Genomic DNA, 24,575 nt, shown 5'->3' on the forward strand with positions numbered 1-24,575 from the left:
TCACTGAGGTAAAATACCATAGACTCCACCTTCTAAGGCAGCCATATTCTTCAGGGTAACTGATTTTTGTCACCTGGAGATCAGTTGTAATTCTGGGAGATCTCCAGCCACCACCTGGAGGCTGGCAAACCTATTGGGGGGTCCCAGATCTCCATGCAGAGAGATGCGCAGGTCCCTACTTTGCCACATTATGCAGGAAGTTGGGGGCAGGGAGCATGAGTGACGTGACACCCTAAGCACAGGGTGTATTCTCAGGGTGACTGCTTATGGTGTAACTGTTGTTCTGTTAAACTGTTGGTATTACTTTGCTTCATTTAAAGTGAACTGCTTTCATAGATTTAAAGAAAATTTCCCCACCATTAATCTAGGTTCTGGGGTGAGCTGAGATCTAGCACCGAAATTAGAGTTTGGCTCTTGACTCTAAAAAATCCAAGTTGAACTAAATTCTGAGTTAAAGCTCCTGCCACATATTTATCCACATCTAACACACACGACGTAGGGACCAGAATTGTTTTTCAAAGAATTAATGCACTACAATTTAATGAAATGAATATACGATTTTAGTTTTAGGTGCTTAAGCTTTATTTTATTTCCACTACCGCCCCCAATCTTGCTCTCACTATGCAGTGTTTGCCCTTCTTGGACTTTTCTTTGATGCATAAGCGTGTTTAAAAATTGTGCCATAAAAACAGAACTTCTTTCACCAAGCCAAAAATGCTTAAAATGTCAAGAATCATAATTTGTGGGAAAGCATAAAATGCAAAAGCATCAAGAATTACTATAGTTGGGGACTGTCTAACTAATTTGTTCTTTTATTCTAATCATTATAATCAGCAGGCATCCTAGTTATCAATCATCTCCGAAACCACACTGGGGTATAGATAATATGACCGCTGTGACTGACTACTGTAATTTGTACATATTAGATGTCCAAGTATTGTTTGTGAAACTGCTAATGAAACATACTCATAAAGTATAGGCTATCACACCAAGTATCTTTTGCTGTATGCTTACAAAAGTAATTTCTATTAAAGGCATGGCGGATTTAATTCACAGGGTAACAAATGACTGTATTTCAAATGCAGACATTAATAGGGTCTATAAATATTCCTACACTAGCTTCACATACCAGCCTTAGAAAATAAAAGGGTCATTCTATATGAGAAAGTGTAAATCCATTTAATGCTGAAAAATAACTCAAAAATGGAACAGGAAGAGGCAGAGGATTTAAAAAGACAACGGTGCAATTATTTAATAAATAACACAGGCTCTAGGTTGAATGCAGTTCAAATGCGGCATGTTTCCCTTGACCCTATCTGGCTGCTGCTGTTTGGATGAAAGTCAGTTATGGCGGATGAAATCAAGACAGGGAAATTACAGAGGCGGGGCCAATCATTTGTATGCTTGAGCCTTACTCATCATGGCTAATAATATCTAATTGAAGGAGAGTGCCTCTTCAGCTGCTACACTGAGGGAGGGAGCAGTCCAGCCACCTTGAAGGAGACCACTACTAAAAAAACCCTCCTTCCCTAGATCTTAATGATTTACCCAGCTATCGCTTCATAGCTAATGCCACTTATCCGAGAAAGGTTCATAAGCAGGAAGGTGGAAGCTCATCTGCAACATTCCTGAATGATGATTATCTGAACCTGTTTCTATCTATCTTCTGGCCCCTGTTCAGGATGGAGAAGTCTTTTGTTTACCCTGGTAGAGGATTACTGCAACTAATTGTACATGGGGCTTTGAGGCAGCAAACTACTTAAGTGGGCTGTGCCATGACGCTGAGCTCCCTCCCTCCCCAAATTCTGCCATCCCCAGGTACTGATCCCAAATCTCCCTCCATTTGTAGGAGACTGGAAAATCCTAATAATGTCTCCAAGATTTAATGACCACATACTAGCATGCAGACGGCCAAAATACAAAGTACCATCATGATTAAGAGACACTTGAACAATGCAAGTTAGTGTGAAATGCTTACACCTTGAACAATATGAAAAGATACATAGAAAAAAATCCTCTTTTAAAACCCCACCCCCAATGCTGCGATACATTCTTCAAGGAATTCAAGAATTATTGCATTAGTCTAGTTAAACAAGAAGAATTATTTTCATCAATGGGAGTCAGTTATTTTCTAAACAAGATGTCCTACCACCTGTCCTTTGCACCGAATTCCTTACAGCTGTTGTGGCACTGATACACAGAACAAACTCCACACTGTCTGGATTGCTTATCTAAATTATTAGTTCCTTAAATAAGATCAAATGTTAAGATTTACGGCACAATCCTATGCAGAGAGAGGTTGATTTCAGTGGACTTCAACATGACTGACTCTGCATAGGACTGCAATGTTAATGTTACAAAAAAGATTTTGAATTCTACAACAGATGCTACAAAGATTACCCTAAAAGGAGAACAATTTAGCATACAGATTTGCAAATGCAACTTCAGGGAATCAGTTTTGCATTTAATGTTTTATGCAACCTCCATAGAAAGTGGCAGGAAATAAGCCTATTAGAATTCATCTGATTGTAAGTTAAAACTTAAAAAAAAAAAACAGAACCAGTTTCAGCATATTATTTCACACATGCGTTTACTTCAACAGGGTAATTTATATCCTATTCCTGCTCTGACCTCGCTTTGGAGACAACATTTTGAGCCACTTTCTAATCTCTGATGCAGCTGGTTCCTTTGTTTGAAAGGCACAGACTGGTCAAAAAACCAACAACACAAGGGCCACCAGATTAAACAAATAGCACTCCAGACATTCCCCACTGCAGGGATAAAAAGTGGGTAATTATTAGTCTAAGATGTTGAGTGTCGCCCATAAAGATGCGGGCGGGAAGCATCCTATATTAAATGACAAGAAAGCGGGTAGTGAGGAATGATGGTATTACTTTGTACAGAGGAGGCATGATAGCAGATTAGAACAGAAAAAAAGAGGATACGTTTATGACCGGTACATTCCTAAATTCTCTCTCCAGAGAGCGCTCTAATACTTGACAGGGATCACATGTCCACATAATCTACAATTATGTACACATAAATACATCATTATATATGATGTTCTTTTTTTTTAAGGGAAAAAGATTAGAGTTATAAAATAATCACCAAATTCTACACAAGTATGTACTCTTGTGCACAACTTTAAAGGCATTAGTAGGTCTTGTAAATTCTCATTCTGCAATGCAATTTGCAGTGAAAATACTGCTTTCTGGAAACTCTGTAGCCACTGTCTTCCCTTTCACATACCTATGCATCCCAGAAATTTGTCTCCAAACTGTTTATCAGGCAAGAAAGAGTGTTTGTATTGGCACTAGGGAAGAAAGGTGCACATAAAAGAGATTATCTTCCAACGCTGCACAGTCAGCCCATGGATGCAAAAGTCTCAACACAGCAGGTTGCAACCATCACGATCCAGAGACTGCAAATGCCTGTTGGCAGAACACAGGCAGGAAAAAGCAACACAAGGTGTTTGTTTCCAAGGACAATCATTTTTATCAAACTAGCCAGTCTGGTTACCTCCGACACTTCCCCACAGCCTCCCTTTCACACAATCCCATAATCAATCACCTGTCAGAGTCTAGGCAATTGCTACTGTTGGAGTTCCAAGTAAGCATCTGGAAATACAGTCCATAGCACAAGGCAAGAATAAAGGTAAAAATTAACACAAGGAAAGGATTGTTGAATTAGGCAGGATCAGGGTCCAGACCCATAGTCCAGAAAACTAAACACAGAAGCAAACAGACTGCAGCCAACAGCAGGCATCTTCTGGGAAGCTATATAGAAACAGGGACACTCACACCTTTTGGTCTAAACACCATATTGAGATACAGAAGTTATTTTGTGGACTGAGCCAGGGCAAAGGTGGGGGCTGCCTGGGGGATTGGTTGCCTAGGCCTGGTTGGGACTTAGGCCTTACCTCTGTACCCCTCTCCTCCCTAATGCCTTGTCTCTCCAGCCTCCCTGTCTCAGCATCTCTCCTGCCTTTGCATCTCCTTTTTCTCTCTCCTCCACTCTGACTCATTTGTTCTGTTCTCTAGTCCTCCTTTCTATGCCACATACGACCCAGCTGCTCTAGATTATCCGTAAAGGGGGATGAGGGAATAGAATCTTATAGATACACATCTGAGGCATATGCAGGACTGGCTCCGTATCACAGAGTGCCCCGATGTTTACTTCAGGACATACTGGCCGTTGTCACACGGGATTTTATTTAGCGCTAAAATGGCGCTATTTCCCGGCAAAGACCCACCTTATTCCAACACTGTAGCGATTTTCTCTCTTCTGCTTTGTGCTTGATAGTCGCGCTATTTTGTGCCTCAGTGTGAATGCCTCACATCGATGTATTTCGCCTCGCAACGTCCTATGCCCTCCCTTCAATCCCAGAATCCATTTCTTTCTGCGACTCCCCCTTTTTAAATTTTATTATGTCCTTATAACGCCATAACGACATAACACAATGCAAACTTTCTGCTGAAGTAAAAATGACTCAATCACCATGGCAGAGTCTTCAGCGATGGGGATCACGTCAGACAGGGAGTTTTCTGCGGGCAAAGGGCTATTTATATAATTTCAAAGTTGGAAAAACAAAAGGGTCGTAATGTTTTGCTCTAACGGAATGTTTATATGCTGTTATTCCGTTATAGCGGAATTAAACGCCAGAATAATTTTAAAAAGGGGGGGGAGGAGCTGCTTCTGCGCGGTTAGAGAGAACAGAACAGAGTGCTTCAGTGTAGACAGCTGGTGGCGCGAAGAGCCGTTAGGTGACCCAAAGAAATGTTACTGTGCCGATAACAGGTAGGACGCTATATGCTGTAAATTAAATGGAAGAGATGCCCGTGTGACGACGGCTCCTGTCACAGGTAACCTGGGCACTTGGCAGCCCCTGATTTGTTGGCATTTTTGTTTGCTATCTCCTTGCATGCTGGATAAAAAGGGTCTGTGGGACACTGGAGTTCCACAGGCCATAGTCTGGATGCCTCTGACATAAGATCATTACTCTATCAGGTTGTCAGTTGAAGCTCAGACAATTTTGGTTATAACAAAATATCATCCTGAAAGAAAAGACAAGCTCCTTAATTTTCTGGCTTGGTTGGGAAATAAAGAATTTTCAGCCTAGGCAGCTGAAGGATCCAAGTTCTAATCTTAGTGGTACTAGCTCAAAAATCTACTCTCAGGCTCAGGGAAGTATGTCTGCTCTTCAATGCCTTACACTCTGGGGGAAATGGACACGATGGCCTAGACTGAGACCTGGTGGAGTTCAAGTAGGAGTTGTCACGTTGCTCCATGTTTGTTCCTCTGAAAACAAGGCTCATTTTCCAGTCCTAGAATGTTTGGTTGAAGTCAATAGCTCTTAGATTGACCTACCTCATCCCATATTGTAAGGAAAAACTAACTGCAAACAAACTTAACACACAAATAATGAATAATGTTTGATATTATTAACAAATCTAGCATCCATGGAAGGCGGGAGAGAAAGAGACCCGGGGGGGGGGGAGTCAGATTCCATCCTGCCTTGTTACATTTGAGCAATAATTTTTCAAACTCCAGGGAAGAAATCTTTGGAGTACACCTAACTGAGGAGTGAGATGAAGATTAAACTAAACATGCAATGACTGTTTAAAAAATAATGTACATATACAAAATGTAAGTCTTAGTATTTACATTTTGTATATGTAGCTCCTAATTCACAAGGTTGTAAATCAGAGAATTTTTCTGTATTTCTATGCAGGAAACAAATGGAGCCTGGAGTCCTTGAGAAACAACAAACGTGGAACCCCTGTAGAGACATTCTCAACTAATTACTCCCTTCTGAGTGCGTAACCACAGTCTGAAACAGCGTCAGCTAAGAACCTAAGGACATATACAGCTCGCACCTGTACAGATTTTTCATTCTAATTAACCTTGTAATTTTATTCAGTCATCAGGTCAACTGTACCAACAGCTCACAAAGACAATATTTCTAAGCAGGGGTTATGTTGGAAGAAAAATTAAAAACTACAGATCTCACTCAAAATCTAGACAGGCGCATGTGTTCCACCCAGAGTACATTTGAATTTTTATCTGACTGAATTCTTATCTGAGAATCTGCCACTCAGAAATGATGCTTTAAATGACCCCCAAGTACCAAAAGCAGTTTGGAAAAATACTGCAAGAGCGTTTTAAATAGTAGAAACACACAACTGGAAGCGACCCCAAAGGCCATCTCCCTAGACAATGTAGGAAATTCACAGCTAACCCCTACTCCCCCAGTGACTACTACTCAATGCCCAAAGGAAGGGGGAAAGCCTCTAGGATCCCTGGCCAACCTGGCCTGGAGAAAATTCCTTTCTGACCCCAAAGTGATGATTGGCATTACCCAGGGAATATAAGAAAGGGGTGTGAGAGCCAAGCACAGGCATGATGGAAAGGAGATATTGAGGGAAATGAGAAGTCCAACAGCATTTCCTTTTAAACTTTTATACTCCATCCCAAGAAACAGGTTGCTCACCTGTAACTGGTGTTCTTGGTCATCTGTGCAGTCACACATGTGGGACCGCGAGTGTGCACAGAATCTTTGTCATTAAGGAGACAGGTTCTGCACATGCTCAAGATCCCATATGTGTGATGCAGAGATGGCCACAAAGAAGAATCACCAATGATGGTGATTATCATTATTTTCAACTGAAAGGCACAAAATAGTCCCAAAGAAGGTCCTACTGATGGGAAAATGCCGAGAAAATTCAGACATCTCATACAGTATATTGCCATCAAATATAAAATAAAGTCATCACTGCTTTAATTTACTCCTTTTCTGGACCAATATACTGGCTCTTGGCAACTGTCCTTGAAATCTAATGAACTCAATAAGAAAACTTTTATATGGCTGAAGTTAAATTATTAAACAGGCAAAAATGAGGGTTCTTAATTATTAAATGTGTCACCAATAATTACAAAGTACAGTATGAATACTCACTTAATATAGAACTAAATATAAAAGGCAAAAAACTGGATACTGTTAAAGAGAATTGGGTTAAAATAGTGGCTAAGACTGTGAGTAGGGTTGCCAAACTCCAGGTGGGCCCTGGAGACTTCCCATTATTACTGTTGATCTCAGGTGAAAGAGCAGTTCCCTTGAAGAAAATGGCTGCTTTAGAGGGTGGACTGTATGGCATTATACCCTGCTGAGGCCCCTCCCCTCCTCAAACACTGCCCTCCTCACACTCCACCCCAAAATCTCCAGGAATTTCCTAATCAGGAGCTGGCAACCCTAACTGTGAGTCAGGAATTCTTTGAGCAATTATTTAAGATATTTTTATTCCACTTCTCAGCCAAAAATTGGCTTCCCAGAGCGGCTCATAGCAATACAAATAACATTAAACACAAATGTTCCTCATGGACAGGACTCTCAACTGAATTAAGGTGTGTTGGAGGGTGTGTGTAACTGCTTCCTATTCCTCCTCTGAGGGCCTAGGAATGGCAGAACTTGGAAGGTAAGGGGCCCTAAGCTAAGGCAGGACCCAGCCACTATTGAGAGATGTCTGACTACTTCCTGCCCTCCCTCTGGCGGCCTTGTGATGAAAGCTGAAAGGCAGAAGAAGTGGGACTTCAGGATGAATGATGAACTCTGAATTTACTGCAAAAACCCAGGTGGATAACCATGTCTAAGGGAACAAACAATGTACCATTAAAGACTCTCTTCAAAATTATATTATGTGAAATGTTCTTAAAGTGGTGCAGTGCACTGCTTTACATATAGTAATATAAATCAGTAATCCTAACAACAGTACAGTAAAGTAAATCTATGTTATTGTATCCACATTGGTGAGAGGAAGGTACATGAGGGAATTGTGGATTGCTTAAATTCAGAGTTTGTAAGGAAAAGAGAAGCACCCTTAGAAGTAAACTGCAAAAACCCGAGTAGATAACCAAGTCTAAGGGAACAAACAATGTACCATTAAAGACTCTCTTCAAAATTATATTATGTGAAATGTTCTTAAAGTGGCGCAGTGCATATAAGACAACAATTTTTTTTTTACAATTTCATACTTAATTCACACTAATTTACAAAGTGACTATAAGACAAAAAGTCTGACCAATAATGGGAGTAGGATTGGCTCCCACAAAGTGCTGAAAGTTCAATAGGGGATTGCCAATCAAGTCCACGTTGAAATGTACAAAACAGTTGCTATTTGATTGCAGATATTTATGTTGTTTTCATATTTCTTCACAGATGGAACAAGGAGATGACACAACTTGAAGGACTAAGGACCCGACAAGGAACCGGTTGTTATAAACGCTTGTTTCCAGTCTGCATCAAGGGTCATCAGACCTCCTCCCTATGCATTTTCAAAGCAACGCTGCCGCTTGGGCAATCTCAGGATTGCATACAAATTCATTAATGGTTATTAAACAACGTTTACTCTACAGCCCTGCACCTAGTGTCCAATCACAAAAGAATCCATTATCAAAATAATTATCTGTTACATTTAAAAGTATGGGGGTGGGGGGAGATCCCACAGACATAAAAGAGTGACATTTTTAGTTGTGAACTTTCAGGGCTGGGAAATATCAGTAAAATATTTCTATAATGCTGCATAAAACAAGGTTAAGAGGATCATTCAACCTATAATAGCTTAGAGAGAAACCTTTTATTTCACGAGGTCTTCCTAAGACACGGTTCACTGGCTCCCACTCAGTGAGATGCTGCAACATGCAATATGCAGCAGAGATTATAACCACAACGGAAACCAAATGGAGCAGAGAAATAGCCTAGAGGATCTTGGGGAAAATACATTTTGATATTCAGCATGACTTTGAAAGCTCTGTGATATTTGAAACTCTCAGCGTTGGTCACTTTAATTTTACTCCAAGTTTATTTTGCATTTTTCAAAAATGTTTTTAACTCAGCAACACAGAACACTGATATGCAATCACTGCTCTTAAAAAAGGGGGCCAAGGAGGATTCACATGTGGCTGGAGCACATCTTCTCCAGAGCAGGGCCGTCGTCACACGGGCTTTTTTTAAGCGCTAAAATGGCGCTATTTCCTGGCAAACACCCACCTTATTCCAACACTGATGCGATTTCCTCATTGCTGTTTTTTGCTTGATAGTTGCGATATTTTGCGCCTCAGTGTGAATGCCTCACATCGATGTATTTCGCCTCGCAAGGTCCTATGCCCTCCCTTCAATCCCAGAATCCATTTCTTCCTGCGACTCCCCTTTTTTTAATTTTATTATGTCCTTATAACGCCATAACGACATAACACAATGCAAACTTTCTGCTGAAGTAAAAATGACTCAATTGCCAAGGCAGAGTCTTCAGCGATGGGGATCACGTCAGACAGGGAGTTTTCTGCGGGCAAAGGGCTATTTATATAATTTCAAAGTTGGAAAAACAAAAGGGTCGTAATGTTTATATGCTGTTAATCCGTTATAGCGGAATTAAACGCCAGAATAATAAAAAAGGGGGGGGGAGGAGCTGCTTCTGCGCGGTTAGAGAGAACAGAACAGAGTGCTTCGGTGTGGACAGCTGGTGGCGCAAAGAGCCGTTGGGTGACCCAAAGAAACGTTACTGTGCCGATAACAGGTAGGACGCTATATGCTGTAAATTTAACGGAAGAGACGCCCGTGTGACGACGGCCCAGGTATCCAGAGTCTCATGTGGCATGCTACCCAAGGACAACAAATGCCAGCCACGCAAACCACCTTAGATTTCTACATTAGACAAAGGCTGATGGTCCAGGACAGAGCAAGGTGAAGAGAAGCCAATTCTGTGTAAGTCTCTAGATTTTTTTGCTTGGTTTGAAGAACAGCTCACTAGGCTGTGAGTGGGTGCTGGGACTTACTGCAGTAATTACAGTTCTCAAAAGTAAGTGCCAGCATGGCACAGAAGTTACACTAACACGAGAAGGCCAAATTCAGAACCCCATACTGACATGAATCTCACTAGGTGACCTTGGGCCCATCACAATCTCTTTATAGTATGACCTACCTTACAAGACTGTTGTGAGGATACAATGGAGAAGAATCATGTATGCCACCATTGGATAAAAATGTAGTACAGTATCATGATGACTACTAACACAACTTTACTGGCTCCCTCAGTTCCTTCATTTGAAAAGAATGCAGTATTCAGTCACATCAAAGATAGGTCAGGATAATGAGGATGTCAGAGTGGTAGGAACTGAATGGGTTTCAAAGGTGATTCAATTTGACCTTGAGTAACAAAGTGCAAATTTTAGGTACACTCTAACAAGATGTGCATTTCAGAGCTCAGTTAGGCAGCCAAGAGTTGCTATCTAGGACCTAATCAGTAGGCAACCTGATTTACCACACAACCATCATCAGGTATCATATAAATGTTTTGTCCTCCATCTTTTTATGCCTTCTGGATAAACTTCTTCTACATGAAAAATTTCTATGCTGCTTTCTGCCCAAATAAGATCTGCAAAGCAGTGAACACCAAACATTAGAACATTTCAACACTAAAAATATTTTAAATGAGGTATATATACAATAACCCAACAGAAGCATATAAACAGACAACTTAAAAAAGCAGGGAAGAGACCAATAACAGATCGAAAAAGTCTTCATGCACTCGCAGAAGACAACAATAGAAGGAGATGGGCAAATCTCCCTGGAGAGGAAGTTCCCGTCTTTATGCCACGAACAAGAAGACTCTTTTTTGAGTTGGCACCAAAACAGGGCCTCTAAAGACGACTGGAGTAGATAGATAGATTCATATGGCATATTCACAACTTAATGCTTTGGGTTTATGAACCAAGATAATGTACAATGCAGTCAACTGACCATCTTACAAAACATGGTTGAAGTTGGATTGATTACACATGTAGCAGAATGATGTGATAGAACGTTGGTTCAGCAGGGGTTCCACCTGCTATACTAGTAAAAGCCAGAGATTTTTTAAAAAACTAAGAGCAGTCTTTTTTTTTAAAAAAAAAAAAAGTGGTCTCCAACATGATGTCTAACATTACTGTCCATTTTAGCACTTCGGGATTCTACTACTTCATTCCACTGCATGTGGAAAACCAAGCCACAATTTTAATTAAACAGGAGTTTAACAATACACGTATACTTGCATGCTCATAACTGGATTCCGTGAGCTTAAGTATCCTCCCGATCTCAAACATGCTACATATAATTGTTCACATGTGCATTAATATGGTGGGGAGATGCTGGATTGTTTTGCACTGATGAACTGCACCCAAAGGCTCAGATTTCATAAGAAACCCTGACATTATGGAAAGTTAGATTTAGAAAAATAAACATTATAAGGAAGAGAAGACTCCTATTTGGTCTGGTCAGTTGATAAGGGCTAAGATTCTCAAAGTTGATTCTCATAGTTGTGACAAGACACTTATGACAGGATACTTGAATTCTTGCCTAACTAAAGAATCAAGCTTGATAAAAAGATGGGCATAGAAACACAATGTCACTGTATTTTTTTTTAAAAAAATCCTTTTTTTAATAAAGGAAAAATTTGGAAAGAAAATATATGGCACATACTGCAGGAGACAGTGTGGCAAAAGATAACAGTATGTACTACCTTCAGGTGATTCATGCTGTTTATTCTCTTAGTCACTTGATAAAAGCTTTGCCTCTAACTTTAAATAAAAATTTATTTTTTGGCAGCATTATAAATGCCTACACACGTATATACTGTGGAGGCCTCTCTCACACAGCACAATATTTTCACCTTTCCTTCACTATTCGCAACCTAATTAATTTGGCCAATTATCTTCCCGGCTGTTAAAATACTTAGTTTAATGTCAAGTGGTTTATTTTTAATAGCATCTGGTCCAGATGAATAAAAAACATTAAAGCCACATTTTCAAACTCGAAAGTCAGGTCCCTTTTGTCAGGAAAGTAGCACATATACAACATGTACCCCCAGCTCAGCATGTCCTTGCTTTAAAACTACTTAACAAAAACACTGTTGCATTCCCAGTGAAGACTGTGCCCTACATTCCTTGGAAAAAATTGCACCTTTGACGCTGTACTGCTGAAACCACTGCTGAAGCCTACAATACAGCCACTGAAGTAAGTCCCTCTCATTGGCTGCTCCACACAGCCAATGGAAAGCTCTTGCTAAAGCCAGATGGAAAGCTCTTGCTAAAGCCTAAGAACCTTTAGAAATTTAGTTTATGCTGCCATATGGTGCCTCAATCTGACTCGATGGAGCTGCTTTATAGTGCAACCCTAGGCAGTGCTGCAACCTACTAAGCCCTGGACTTGGTGGTGCTGGAAACTGCCATCAAGTCACAGCTGACCTAATGCATCCCCTAATGGGGTTTTCAAGGCAAGAATAACACAGAGGTGGGCTGCCGTAGCCTGCCTCTGCATAGTGACTCTGGTCTTCCTTGGTGGTCTCCCATCCAAATATTGACCAGGGCCAACATTGCTTAGCTTCCAAGATCTGACAAGAATGGGCTCACCTGGGCCATCCAGGTCAAGGCTCAAAGGACTCAGAAGGGTGTAATTCTGCCAAGGACTGCACTGGAAATGTAGTATGCTTTTATCGCTACATTTAGATCAATGAGGGTTTCCCCCCCCCCCCGCCAATGTAATGTCAGTTCTTAGCTATTAAGGTAGTACTAGATACAAATCCGCACAGATAGATTTATAAAAAAACCCACTAAAAGATTGGCAATTTCTCCAATGCTTGAAACCTGTTATGCGGAAAGGCACAGCTTGTGTGTACATACTTGTGACAGGTTACTGGAATAAGGTTGGGCCATCACTTTCACCTCAATTTATCCTTTACTCAGGAAAGGAAAACCATTTCTCTGCTATAATGAGACAAAGGAGCTGAACGCTACTTCAATTTGACTTGACCTGTCCGCCATCATAAGCAGTGGCCCCTGCAAAGAACCGCCAGTCCTCAGGTGTTCTGAACCTGCAAACGAGCTAATGGGACATTCACGTTCCTGCAAAAAGCAGTTGATAAAAAAGGGGCTCCATAAATTCACCGGGTTAGAAAACTTGATTTCCTTGAGAAATTTAGTTTCCATGACAATTTATAATAAGATGCTGCTACAGAAAGGGAAGGAAGGAAGGAAGGAAGGACAGACGGACAAGAGAAACGATGGCAGATATTGATGAATATGCTGGCATGATGCATCTGAAATCAAAGTTTTCCTCCAGTGTAACTGGCCTATTAATATTCCAAGAACCTGAGCAACATGCTTCAGTAGCAAGGTAAGTTCTATGATAAATGTGTTCTCCAATCTGTGCACCAGTCAAGGAGCTATAAAAACTAGAATAATTCATGCAAAGATTTTCATTATGTTTCTAAACACACTTATTTACATTTTAAATCACACAGAAGACAAGGTGAAATATCCTTCATTTAGACAGGTGTGAATGAGAAAACAGATGCATCCATTAAGCCAGAAACAATTCTATGAATAATTATAACAATAATAGTACAAATAAAATCAACAACAATAAGACTTTGCTCCCCCCAACTTAAGGAGTTCAGGCCATTGACTAACTTACCTGAAAGAACACAGCCATGGCGCCTATGATTCTTTTCTCTTGGATGGCTGTCCCAAAGCTGTCAAAGTCATCGGGATTGTAGAAATAAATCTGCATCTGTAAGGAATTAAAGGGGAAAGTGATGTTAAGGCTAGGATACTTGTAGACCAGCAAGACTCAAAATTACATGTCTGTTAATGAAGCTTACTCGAGGCAGAACTTGCACAAAGATGTGTCTGACTCTCTCCCCCTGCCCTTACGTGTTTTCCATTCCTTAAAGACGAGATGTCTGTTGATTTTGCCCATGTGCAAGGTGGCACCTGCAGAAGGCCCTAGTAAAGTTCTAGTATCCAATTTTGAAAGGAATCAAAGGCAAAACCAGAACCTCAGACAGATCCAGTAATGTTCATGATTTTGGCTGCTGGTTGAACAACATTGGTGCATATAATAAGAGTAAGCCTCAACACTCCCCAGACTGTAAAGTTGTATTTGATGAATAATGCACACAGCTTCCCTTTATCCAAGTATGTGTAGAGGCCAGCACATACTCTGTTCATGAAAATGTATTTATTTCAGCTATACCCCATGTGGAATAGTAGTTGGATTAGGACATGGGAGACCCAGGTTCAAATCCTCTCTCAGCCAAGAAGCTCAACTGGAGGACCTGGGCCAGTCAGCATCTTGCTGCCTAAGCCATTTTATTAGGAGGATAACTTTGAGGAGGGGACATACACCATGTATGACACCCTGCTCCTTAGAGGAAGGGAGGGCTAAAAAACATAATTCGTGAATAAAAGCTAAAATCAAATCAAAGTATTAACATCTAAAAATCAAATTAGGCAAGAAAAAATAATAATCAAGGCCAAGGGAGAAAAAAAGATATAGAAATCAATAAATGCATGTAAAAAATGAAGTATGTTTTTAGTGGAAGTCTGAACAACGTGGGCACCAGGAGTTATAATCTGGGGAAAGAATTCCATAGTCAAGGTGCAACAGAAAAGACCCTGTTGCTAATTCTGTTTTCTGAGGATGAGGATGGGGTAAGGGCCAAAATGCCAAGATAATTTCTATTTCCCCTTTTGTTTGATTAAAATGCTATATTTGTAGGAAAAGTGGTTGAGTAATTAGACTTTTTTAATTTGACGCTGCATCTTAGGGTTCCTTGAACTTAGTATATTGTGTTTAATAGGTTAAACATAAATTGAGACACAGCTTATCCCGGAAGGTTTTACTTTGATACACTCAAAGAGAGGGGGAAAGCTTACTGATTTACCAATACTGGGCTCAGAACGGTACAACACAAAAAGTTGAGAAGATACTGACTTGTTAAATGAAACATTGTAACTGTTGCCTTCAAATCTGGCTTTCAGCCAAAGTATCTCACTATGTGCTTGACTCTTACTTGAATGGCGTTTTCCCACCTCGATGGTCCAAGCTAGCCTGACTTGGTCGATCTCAGAAACTCCTGGTTAGTACTAGGATAGAAGACCACCAAGGAAGTCCAGGGTTGCTATGCAGAGGTAGGCAGTAGCAAATCACCTCTGAATATTTCTTGCCTTGAAAACCCTATGGGGTCATCCTAAATCAGCTGCAACTTGACAAAACTTAACACACACACGATTTTTTGTTCACCAAAGAAAAGCCCTTCTAATTCTTTTCTTGGTATTAGGAATTCTGAGATAGGTCCTGATTTCCTAACCACATCTTATTATTTCTTTTTAATGAGCCCTATCTGGTCATTTAACTGTCTGCTTCTCCTTTCCATTCCCCCACATTCCCAACTGGTTGCTTCACTGTTGAAGGGTGATTGGTTGGTATGACCCCCCCTGCCCCCCCAGAGGCTGGATATGGCTTTGATTGTCACATACTTTCCCCTGCAATGGTGGGGACATCCAGGGCAGGGCCCCTGTAAAAGAGCTTAAGTGAGCCTTATCAGAGTCTTCCTCCTGGGGCGTTCATGGGGCAAACAGTTCAAATACCGTTTTTGTAAACCATCAAAATAATGTTTAGGACTTTCAGAAGGCAGTTTAATATTTCTAACTTTCTAAAAAAATTCAATGAACCTGAAATACCACAATGGATAGATATTGTAAGTATCCCCAATCATCAAACCTCCAGAAGCAGCTACGTATCTCATCTTTTATTTCTATCCCTCTGGTGTACTCAAAAAAGAGACACGAGAAAAGAAAGCCAGCTATGTTTGGGCAAAGCTGCAGCCACGCAGAATAAGCTGCTAGGGAGTCACATCACTGAGCTATTGTGATGTATTGCTTTCAAAAATATGAAAGCCATCAAGGAACGGTTTGACTCCATCTGCTTTCCTGCAGGAGCCATCCTAATTTATTAAAAGAAATGCACTGCAAATTAGGGCCATGTGTACAGGCAGCAACATGTGGATGGCCTTCTGTGCTGCATAACCAACACCTGTGCATCAACTGCTCCTACATTTACCAATCCTCGGAGCGCCAGCAGCACCTGCGGTTCAGTATCATTCCTCTAACCACATGGGAGACTACTTTTCCAGCACTTTGAACAGAGAGACTACACAATCATTCCTGACATTCTCCAGAAGAGGAACTATGCTGGGCTCACCATGTAAACACAATAAATCCATAGTATGGTGCAGCTGATGGGCTCTGGTTTGAGAATCAACTGACAGGGTCTCTTATGATCTTTCACAAAAGACCTTAGCCAAAAGTTGCTTTACTTTTCTGTACTACATCCCCCACTTAACTACTTAAAATGCTTCCTATTATAAGCAACATCTGAATCTATGTGCCTTGGGAGGAAACTCGAGCGTCTTGGTTTCCAAAAGTGAGAGAGACAGGTCTCCATTGGAAAGGGCAAACCCCTCCAAAAGTCCTTCCCCAAAAGAACTTTGCAAAGTCTAAGGTTTGGAGCTTATTCTTTGGGCAGCAGGTAGAAATCTCAGGGCCACTTAGCCCATATACAAGATGGCTTCTCTGAAGAATTCTATGCATCTTTGCTAGTAAATACTGCAGATTGGAAATAATCTGGCACCAACATTTTATGTTTAGCTATGTGTTAATCTCTATAGGCTGGATCCTATTGTTTTGTTCTACCAGTGCTTGGGCAAGCATTCCCCTGGCATAATTTTAATTTTTTATTTAATTTATAGTCTGCTCTCCCCGCAAGCAGGCTCAGAGCAGACTAACAGCATATAAATACATATAATAAAAAACAAATAAAAACACTGGTAGCAATGTATTGTCGAAGGCTTTCATGGCCGGAGAACGATGGCTGTTGTGGGTTTTCCGGGCTGTATTGCCGTGGTCTTGGCATTGTAGTTCCTGACGTTTCGCCAGCAGCTGTGGCTGGCATCTTCAGAGGTGTAGCACCAAAAGACAGAGATCTCTCAGTGTCACAGTGTGGAAAAGATGTAGGTCATTAGAAAACATTCTATCCCCGACAATAGCCCTGCAGAGAAGATTAGCACATCAAGTACCAATCCATATGCAAAAGAACCTCCTCAGGATACAGTGAAGCCTCCCGCCATTAGCATTCCACACCCTGGGAAACTCTTACAGGATGACTCAGCTCAACCCCACCCCTCCTGAGTAGATACAAATGACCTACATCTTTTCCACACTGTGACACTGAGAGATCTCTGTCTTTTGGTGCTACACCTCTGAAGATGCCAGCCACAGCTGCTGGCGAAACGTCAGGAACTACAATGCCAAGACCACGGCAATACAGCCCGTAAAACCCACAACAGCCACTGGTAGCAATCATGTAAATACAGCACTGAAAACATACTAAGGCAGCTCACATTGCACCCTACATCTCAGCATCTTCAAGTTCTGCAGAGCAGGGTGGCTAAGATTTAGTCAATACCAGGTTGGGGCACACATTTCCCACCCACCCCCCACTTCTGCATTGACAGAAGCATCTTACACTAGCTGAAGGGTCTTGTCCTGAAGGAATGGTTGAACATTGCGGGGACAAAACAACAGGATGCTGTTTGTTAAAAATCTGCGTGTGGCTTTTCAAAGACATTCATGATACTATTTCTAGTGCTGCATGGAAGTATGTTACTAATGGCTATCCCATCATGAGGCTCTACCCTATGAATCCCAGACTTTGGGAAGCTGGGGACCTGACAACACTAAGCAAGATGCTTGAGGTAGGCTAGAAGCCAGAGTCCCAACTCTTAAAAACTGTGCAGAATGGAAGAACTCTGAGAACAGCAGCATTTCACAACTCTGATATTCTCTCTTGATACTCCATTAAAACATTCCCATTAGCAGCCTTTCGTCATACAAGGAACATGAAGAATCAGTGTGTGGATAAGGGAAGCAACACAATAACCACCAGCTCTGCTACCTGACCTCTGTGAGACTGGATCTTCTGAACAGCACCTATATTAAAAGCCCCAGTGAATGGGCAATGATTTCCCACTCTATATAGTCTATATATTTGTAGTGTGCCAAAGGCCAAATAACATACAGGTTCACTTAACTTTTAAGACTCTCCATCACAGTATCTACTTCCAAAGACATTTCTAGGACTGTCAAGTTACTCTTTCAGGACACTGCTAATATTCCTAATCTCAAAACAATGAGTTTAATGGATTTACATTTTATTTCAAAAAGCTAATATTAAACAGGTCTGTGCATGCTCCCCTGCTGGTCAGCAAACAAGAAGATGAGGAATATGTGTAATTTAGACAATGAAAAACAACAATAACCACAATTCAAAAACAGTGTTAACAGGAAAAGAGCCAGATAGCCAAAAGTTCATGCTGCACAGCACGTTTTTGGGCCATCTTTACATCTCCTTTACATTTAGAGAATTCAGCAGAGAAATTTAATTGTTTTGTCTTCATATTCCCAAACTTATAGATTCCTGGCAATGTCTTACAAATTAACAGCCTCCAGGTTTGGACAACTCTCAATTTATAAATGAAATTCAACAAGATATGTTTGTACATTGATGTTGAAATTAAAAGAGTTTGGGTTTAAGCTAGAATTGCTTAAGGTCTATTTACCTGAAACAGATGAAAAGCCCAAGTAATGGCAGTAAACTATATTTCACTTCTCTTCTGCAGCACCTTAAAACCCAGCATTTCACAAATAAATCGTCTTAGTATTTCACCTTCATAGCATATTATGATGAGGGAAAAATCCAGTAGGTTTAGCATTATTTCCTAGGATGCCACATATATCTTAGAATACCTTGGCCTATAATTATTTAAGGAAATTAATTTTTGCAATACAGCTTTTGAGAAAATTTGAAAGGCTTGTTTGGAAAGGGCATGGACTCAGTGTTTTAAAAATGCCATATTCCATATTTTGACTACATGATTTTTTGAGCAAACAAAGATATCCACCAGTAATTCCTGCCCCCCCACCCCCCCCACCCCAAGCATAAGAATTTAAAAAAAGTCCTGCTGGGTCAGATCGACAGTCCAGTCGAATCCAGCATCCAGTCTCCAGCAGAGGCCAGCAAGATGCCTCTTGGAAGTATACAAGCAGGGTCTCAGCAGATCTTCCCTTATTGTTATGTAGTCTTTTAGAAACGGTATTATGTATTTATTGATGTTTATATCTGGTTTTACATGTATTTTATGTATTATGTTTATGTATTTTATATATGTTGTATTCCACTCTGAGCCTGTTCATGGGGAGAGCAGATGAGAAATAACAACAACAACAACAGTCAGCAAACTTTCAGACCCCGCCCCAAGAAGTTAGTTTTGTGTGTGCACGACTATGCATTACACTCACATTGAATCTCGTTTGCCATTTTTGCTCATTATTCACTCACCCTTCATACGTTCTTCACAGTCCTTTTGGATTCTAGGATGGTATATGCATTCTGCCCTCCGCCATCTTGTCCTCATGACCACCCTGCGAGCTAACTTAGGCCAGGAAAGGGTGACTGACCCCAATATTACCCAGCGAACTTTATAGCTGAGATCATAGCCTGACACTAACCACAACACCACACCACACGAGGCTTCACTATTCATGGTACCAGCCTACAGTGAGGTTAATTTATGTCACTGATTATTAGAAACATTGCATGGCTATAGATAGCCAGCTCCTTATTGAAAAGGGATTGTCCTACTGTGAGGAGCTTTGGGGAGAAGTGATGCTTTGTCAAGACTCAGACTGTCTGCCTACTTGCTCCTCTTGCTTAATTTATACACATATAAATGAAGAACATATTACAAAAGGCTCCTTTGTCATCCTGTATTCTCTCGAGGAAATAGTCCATAAATAGTCCATAAAAGGTTCGGGAAGTAGGAAGACAAAATATTATCATGTGTATGTTTGCTCTCCCACTATGAACTGTTTCTAGTATAGCATGAACAAAAATATCCTGTAGAATCAGGAATTTTAGAGTGTTTGAGAAACCAAGAAGCAGCAATTTAGTTTGTCATTTATTCATCACACCTTCTTTCTGTACCAAGAAGTATCATATACTATAATTTAGATTTTGAAAATCCATATGGTTTTTAGGACAGTGAATTTTTCATTGCATAAGAGCTGGACTGCACAGGCAATGGTTAAACAGGTTGTTGGAAAGCTAGAATATTTTGTGAGAAGGGGAGAATACAGGACTAAGGAGTCCAAATACAGTGAAGAAAATACTAGGAATGATTTGCTTTGATTCAGTGGAGCTAACTATTGAACAGGCTAATCTTTAATTATTATTACTTCTCTCTGCTGCAGTGTGAAAAGGAATTATTCTCAGCCATCATTTCCAGCTGGATGTGAAATCTCTTACTCAGAACCAAATTGCATGCAAAGCCTCCCTATCCATATAACTAATTTCTTTGTGAAGTTTTAAGCATAGCAAAATATTTAGGGAATTCAGAGTTTTATCACAGTGCATTTGATTACTGGTAGCTGAGAAAACAAACAAAAATGCCAACATGACTTTGTAATCATTTCCAAAAAAAGGGAGGGGGGAAACAGCCAAACTGGCTGACTGAATTTGAATGCTTGGTCTTTGGGGCGTTGATACCACACACAGTTAGGCATGCTGATTTCAAGGATTAACTCTGAGTTGGATGGTTTCCATCTTTTTTGTGAGTAACAAAATCCTAATTTCAGGAGAGACAAAGTATTTCATTATTGAAGAGGAAAAATAAAGTTGGTAATTTGTATAACAATTCCTTTAAAGGTGAACAAGAAGGAATCCAGAAAGGGTTTCTCCCCATCTTGGGTATTACCCTTTATCTTTCTTTAAGGCACCAGGAAATTCAACAACCAATGACAGGAAGTTGTCAAGACTGCCAGGTTTCTTATCCTGTCATGTAGAAATGTCCTCAGAAGATGAGGAGTAACCCACTGCAAACGTCACAACCTCTTGTGACCAGGGTGAATCAGCATCCCCTAAGGCAAACTTTGGAACTACAATTATGGAGGACCCCGCCAAAGCCAAGGAAGGACTATGAAATGCAAGCCTTTACCTCATACCTCTACTCCTCCTATGCTACTGGATCTCCCAGAAACCCCACTTTATTAGATGGCGCTCACACAGAATAAGGTGCCTCCTTTCTCCAAATTCTGAAAGACGAGAGCCCAAGAATGTTCCCAGACTTTCTGCAATTTAGCAGAGTAATCTGCGTGTGCATGAGTGGAAGCAGCCTTACTGGCGCATGCAGACTTGTGTCCCATTTCTAGCCAGCTTCCCAAACTGCCTAGCAACCACAAACTAATCTGAAGCTAACATTTAGTTTGTGCTGGAAATAGCATGACAGCCCAATTATCACACCAATTCTAGAAATGCAGATGTGTAAGACAGGTGAAAGGCCCATAGCTTACTTCTACTTGTGTAAGGTTCCAGGGTCAAACCCAGGCATCTCCACTTAAAACAGACCTCAGTTAGCAGGCTGGGAGAGACCTTGTCTGAAAACCTGGAAAGCCGCTGTCTGTTGGAGCAGATATTACTGAGCTGCATGGACCAAGGCCAGATGCGGTACAATGCAGCTTTACATGTTCATATGGATTTCACCAACTCATGTAGTGGGCTAGTGTTTTTGTATGGTTGAGTTGACTTTGGTTCAATTGGCTTTTTAAAAACATGGCTCACATGTAACAAACTGGGGTTAACATCAGGGCAACATAATCAGGACCCAATTTACCGAAATGGTATATTTCAGCCAAAACAGCTGCAGGCAGGTAGGCAAATAGAGACATGCCAAACGATACATACCCAGATTATTCCACTCTCCTATGCTATGCTGATATTCACATATTAAAAAACATCTTGTTAGAGCCAGTGTGATTAGATGTCAAACTAGGCTGTGGGAGAGCCAAGTTCAAATTCCACACCCTGCTGAAAAAGCTTGCTGGATGACTTTCAGCCACTCACTTGCTCTTAGCCTAACCTACCTGACAGGGTTGTTGGGAGGATAAAATAGAGGAAGGGGAGAATGACGCTGTAAGCTGCTTTCGGTCCCCCTACAGAGGTAAACTTAGCAGGGTATGCATATCAAAATAAATAAAAACACATTTCCATACAAAAAACAAAAGAGCTCGGATGGTGGAATGATGATTTTATTTATTAAAATATTTATAGTTTTGGAGTGTTAACCTAGTAATGAGGAGACCTGGGTTCAAATCTGGAAGCTGCCATGAAACTCACTGGGAGACCTTGGACCAGTGGCATTCTTTCTCAACATAAACTACCTCACAGGGTTGTTCTGAGGCAAAAATGGAGGCCTAAAAAATCTTGTAAGATATAAATTAAAAAACACAAAGTGATAGCATTTAAAACACAGAGAAAGATGCTGTTCAACTCTTGGATTTACCATTTAAAAAGCTGTATGTTGCATTCATTTTATATTTCCATAATATGAAGGTAACTGCTTCAGTGTTTATGCTTTCCATAACATGAAACTTTTTTTCCCCAAAATTGCTTTGTACTCAGTAACAACCATATGATTCACCATAAAATGAAGTCTGGAAAATCGTTTTGCATAAATGGAACTATAAATTCAATAGAATTTCCATGACAACATAGATTGCAACACTGTGCCACAAATAAAACCTTATAAATCATTCAAAACCAACAAGAAATCTGCGATAACTCTTCTTTTGAAAAACACAGAAGAGCTGTGAATTATAGTGTTGTAGTTATCTGTACTAGAAATTTACATATTTTTTACTCTTTGTTTGTCTTTACAGGTTTTGAGTCCAAATTTAGAAATAAAATCAACAAGAGTGTTGTGGTACCTTAAAGACTTAACTAATATGCTATAGTGGCATTTGCTTTCATGAACTAAAACCCATATTGTCTGATGAGTAAAGGTACTCATGAAAGTCAAATCTATCTATCTATCTATCTATCTATCTATCTATCTATCTATCTATCTATCTATCTATCTATCTATCTATCTATCTATCTATCTATCTATCTATCTATCTATCACTGCTCATACAGCTATTGCCTTAAGCAGTGAATATAGGGTTTAGAGTTTTGTTTTTCCAGTTGATAGTCTTAATATACTATGAAGCCTTAGTCAAAAGTACAGTCTCTATTAGGATTATGAGTCCATCAGTGGGAGTAGGGAATCCCCTGCTCCCAGCCTCCATCCCTGGTGACAGCACAGGGAATGGGCCCAAGAGCTTTCATCAAATCAACCACATGCAGGGGGCCTTCCCTTGCTTGTCGCACCAGGAATGACGTCGGCATGACAAGGAAGAGGTCCAAGGTAACTCCTCCTTGTGTCCCCCCCCCACTCCTCCATCCTCTGGGTTGGGCTCCGGGGGACCTGGCAACCCAAATCTCTATTCAAGAGAAAAAATAAACTAAACTTGCCATCCCCACACCCAGGGTGGGGGAATCTCCACTCCACCTGCCACCCTGGCTGCCTCTACACCTGAAAATGACATCATTTTCCAGCATGATGAAGAAGCCGTGGCGCACATTGAAGTACAATTCAGAATAGAGACGGGCACAAATCACAAATGGGTGATTTTTTTTTTTTACTGAATGGGGCTTCAGCATGTCCCACAGCTCCTCCAACATGCTGGAAAACAATGTCATTTTCTGGTGCCATGGGGAGCACAGCCCCCTGCACTCCCAATTTGCCCCCTGGCAACCCTAAAATAAATAACACAAACCATTCATTAGAAATGGAAGACTCAAAAATGGAGGGGGAGAGAAACAACATTTCCATGTGCTTTCATGTCTCATTGAACTTCATTTTTAAAACTAACATTTCAATGGGTGTGTTTAAATCTGTCCTGAACCCAGGGTGTGGTGCAGGAGACAAACCCAACAAAGTTAATAGGACTAACACGCTACATCCTCATCTTTTCAAAAGCAATTGTTAAAAGATATCCTGTACATATCTTCCCAGTGCACAGTTCTTGTGCTCTGGAGACACTGAGAGACTTTCCTGCCAGGAAACAAATATCCTCAGGCATGCCAAACCCACAAAGAATATTGCCTTCATGAGGAAAAGCAGTTCACAACACATTCCAAGATGCTGCAAGTGTTTTCAAAAGTCAACATGCTAGCAATTAGGAAGGAGGGAAAGAGTTCCAACAGCAACTGGGAGTCATATCAGCCAACCAGACTAGTTTTCCAGTACAATGAAAAATATGACCCAAAATGTTAGGCCTTCTTTGAATTCTGTATCCTTTTTAAATGCCAAGTCTTGCTAAGCATTAATAGGATTTTCTCTGAAGGACACGCCTTTTCCTAAAATGTCAAGAAGAGGACAAAATGTTTACTGGAACGCAGACAAATACTCCAGTGACTGGTATAGCACAGTCAGGGAACAACTAGCTGATATGACATCCCTGGGAACAACCCAGAGATGCTGCAGCCATTTTACCTCAGGATTTATTTATTTGCTACCTTTTTACCTTGCAGGAAGTCAAGGTGGCTTACAATATTTGTTGCTGAAATGCTGCATGGGCCTGCTTCTGCTCAGGACGACAGTGCAGGGGCATCTGGGCTCTTGAAAAATTGCAGAGAGAGGGACTGCCTCTCCACTGTGGAGACAGGAGCCCCTCCTTCATGCCATTGTCCCAAGATGCATTGGGACCCCACAATATTTTTAAAGCAACAGAAATCCTGAGGTACAATGGCTGGGGCAGCCCCGGGTTGT

The 24,575-nt window shown here is 40.8% G+C and overlaps 1 protein-coding gene across 4 annotated transcripts in view; it reads right to left on the reverse strand.

Moving 5' to 3' along the window:
- PTPRG (protein tyrosine phosphatase receptor type G) overlaps positions 1 to 24,575 on the reverse strand; it is a 683,491-nt gene that overhangs the window by 219,526 nt on the left and 439,390 nt on the right. For all 4 annotated transcript variants that reach the window (XM_054978207.1, XM_054978205.1, XM_054978204.1 and 1 more), the window contains exon 5: positions 13,502 to 13,597. In XM_054978207.1, coding sequence (XP_054834182.1) covers positions 13,502 to 13,597 — 96 coding nt within the window. The remainder of the gene's footprint in view (positions 1 to 13,501; positions 13,598 to 24,575) is intronic.

This window comes from Eublepharis macularius, chromosome 4 (genome assembly GCF_028583425.1).
Source record: "Eublepharis macularius isolate TG4126 chromosome 4, MPM_Emac_v1.0, whole genome shotgun sequence".
Taxonomy (NCBI): Eukaryota; Metazoa; Chordata; class Lepidosauria; order Squamata; family Eublepharidae; genus Eublepharis; species Eublepharis macularius.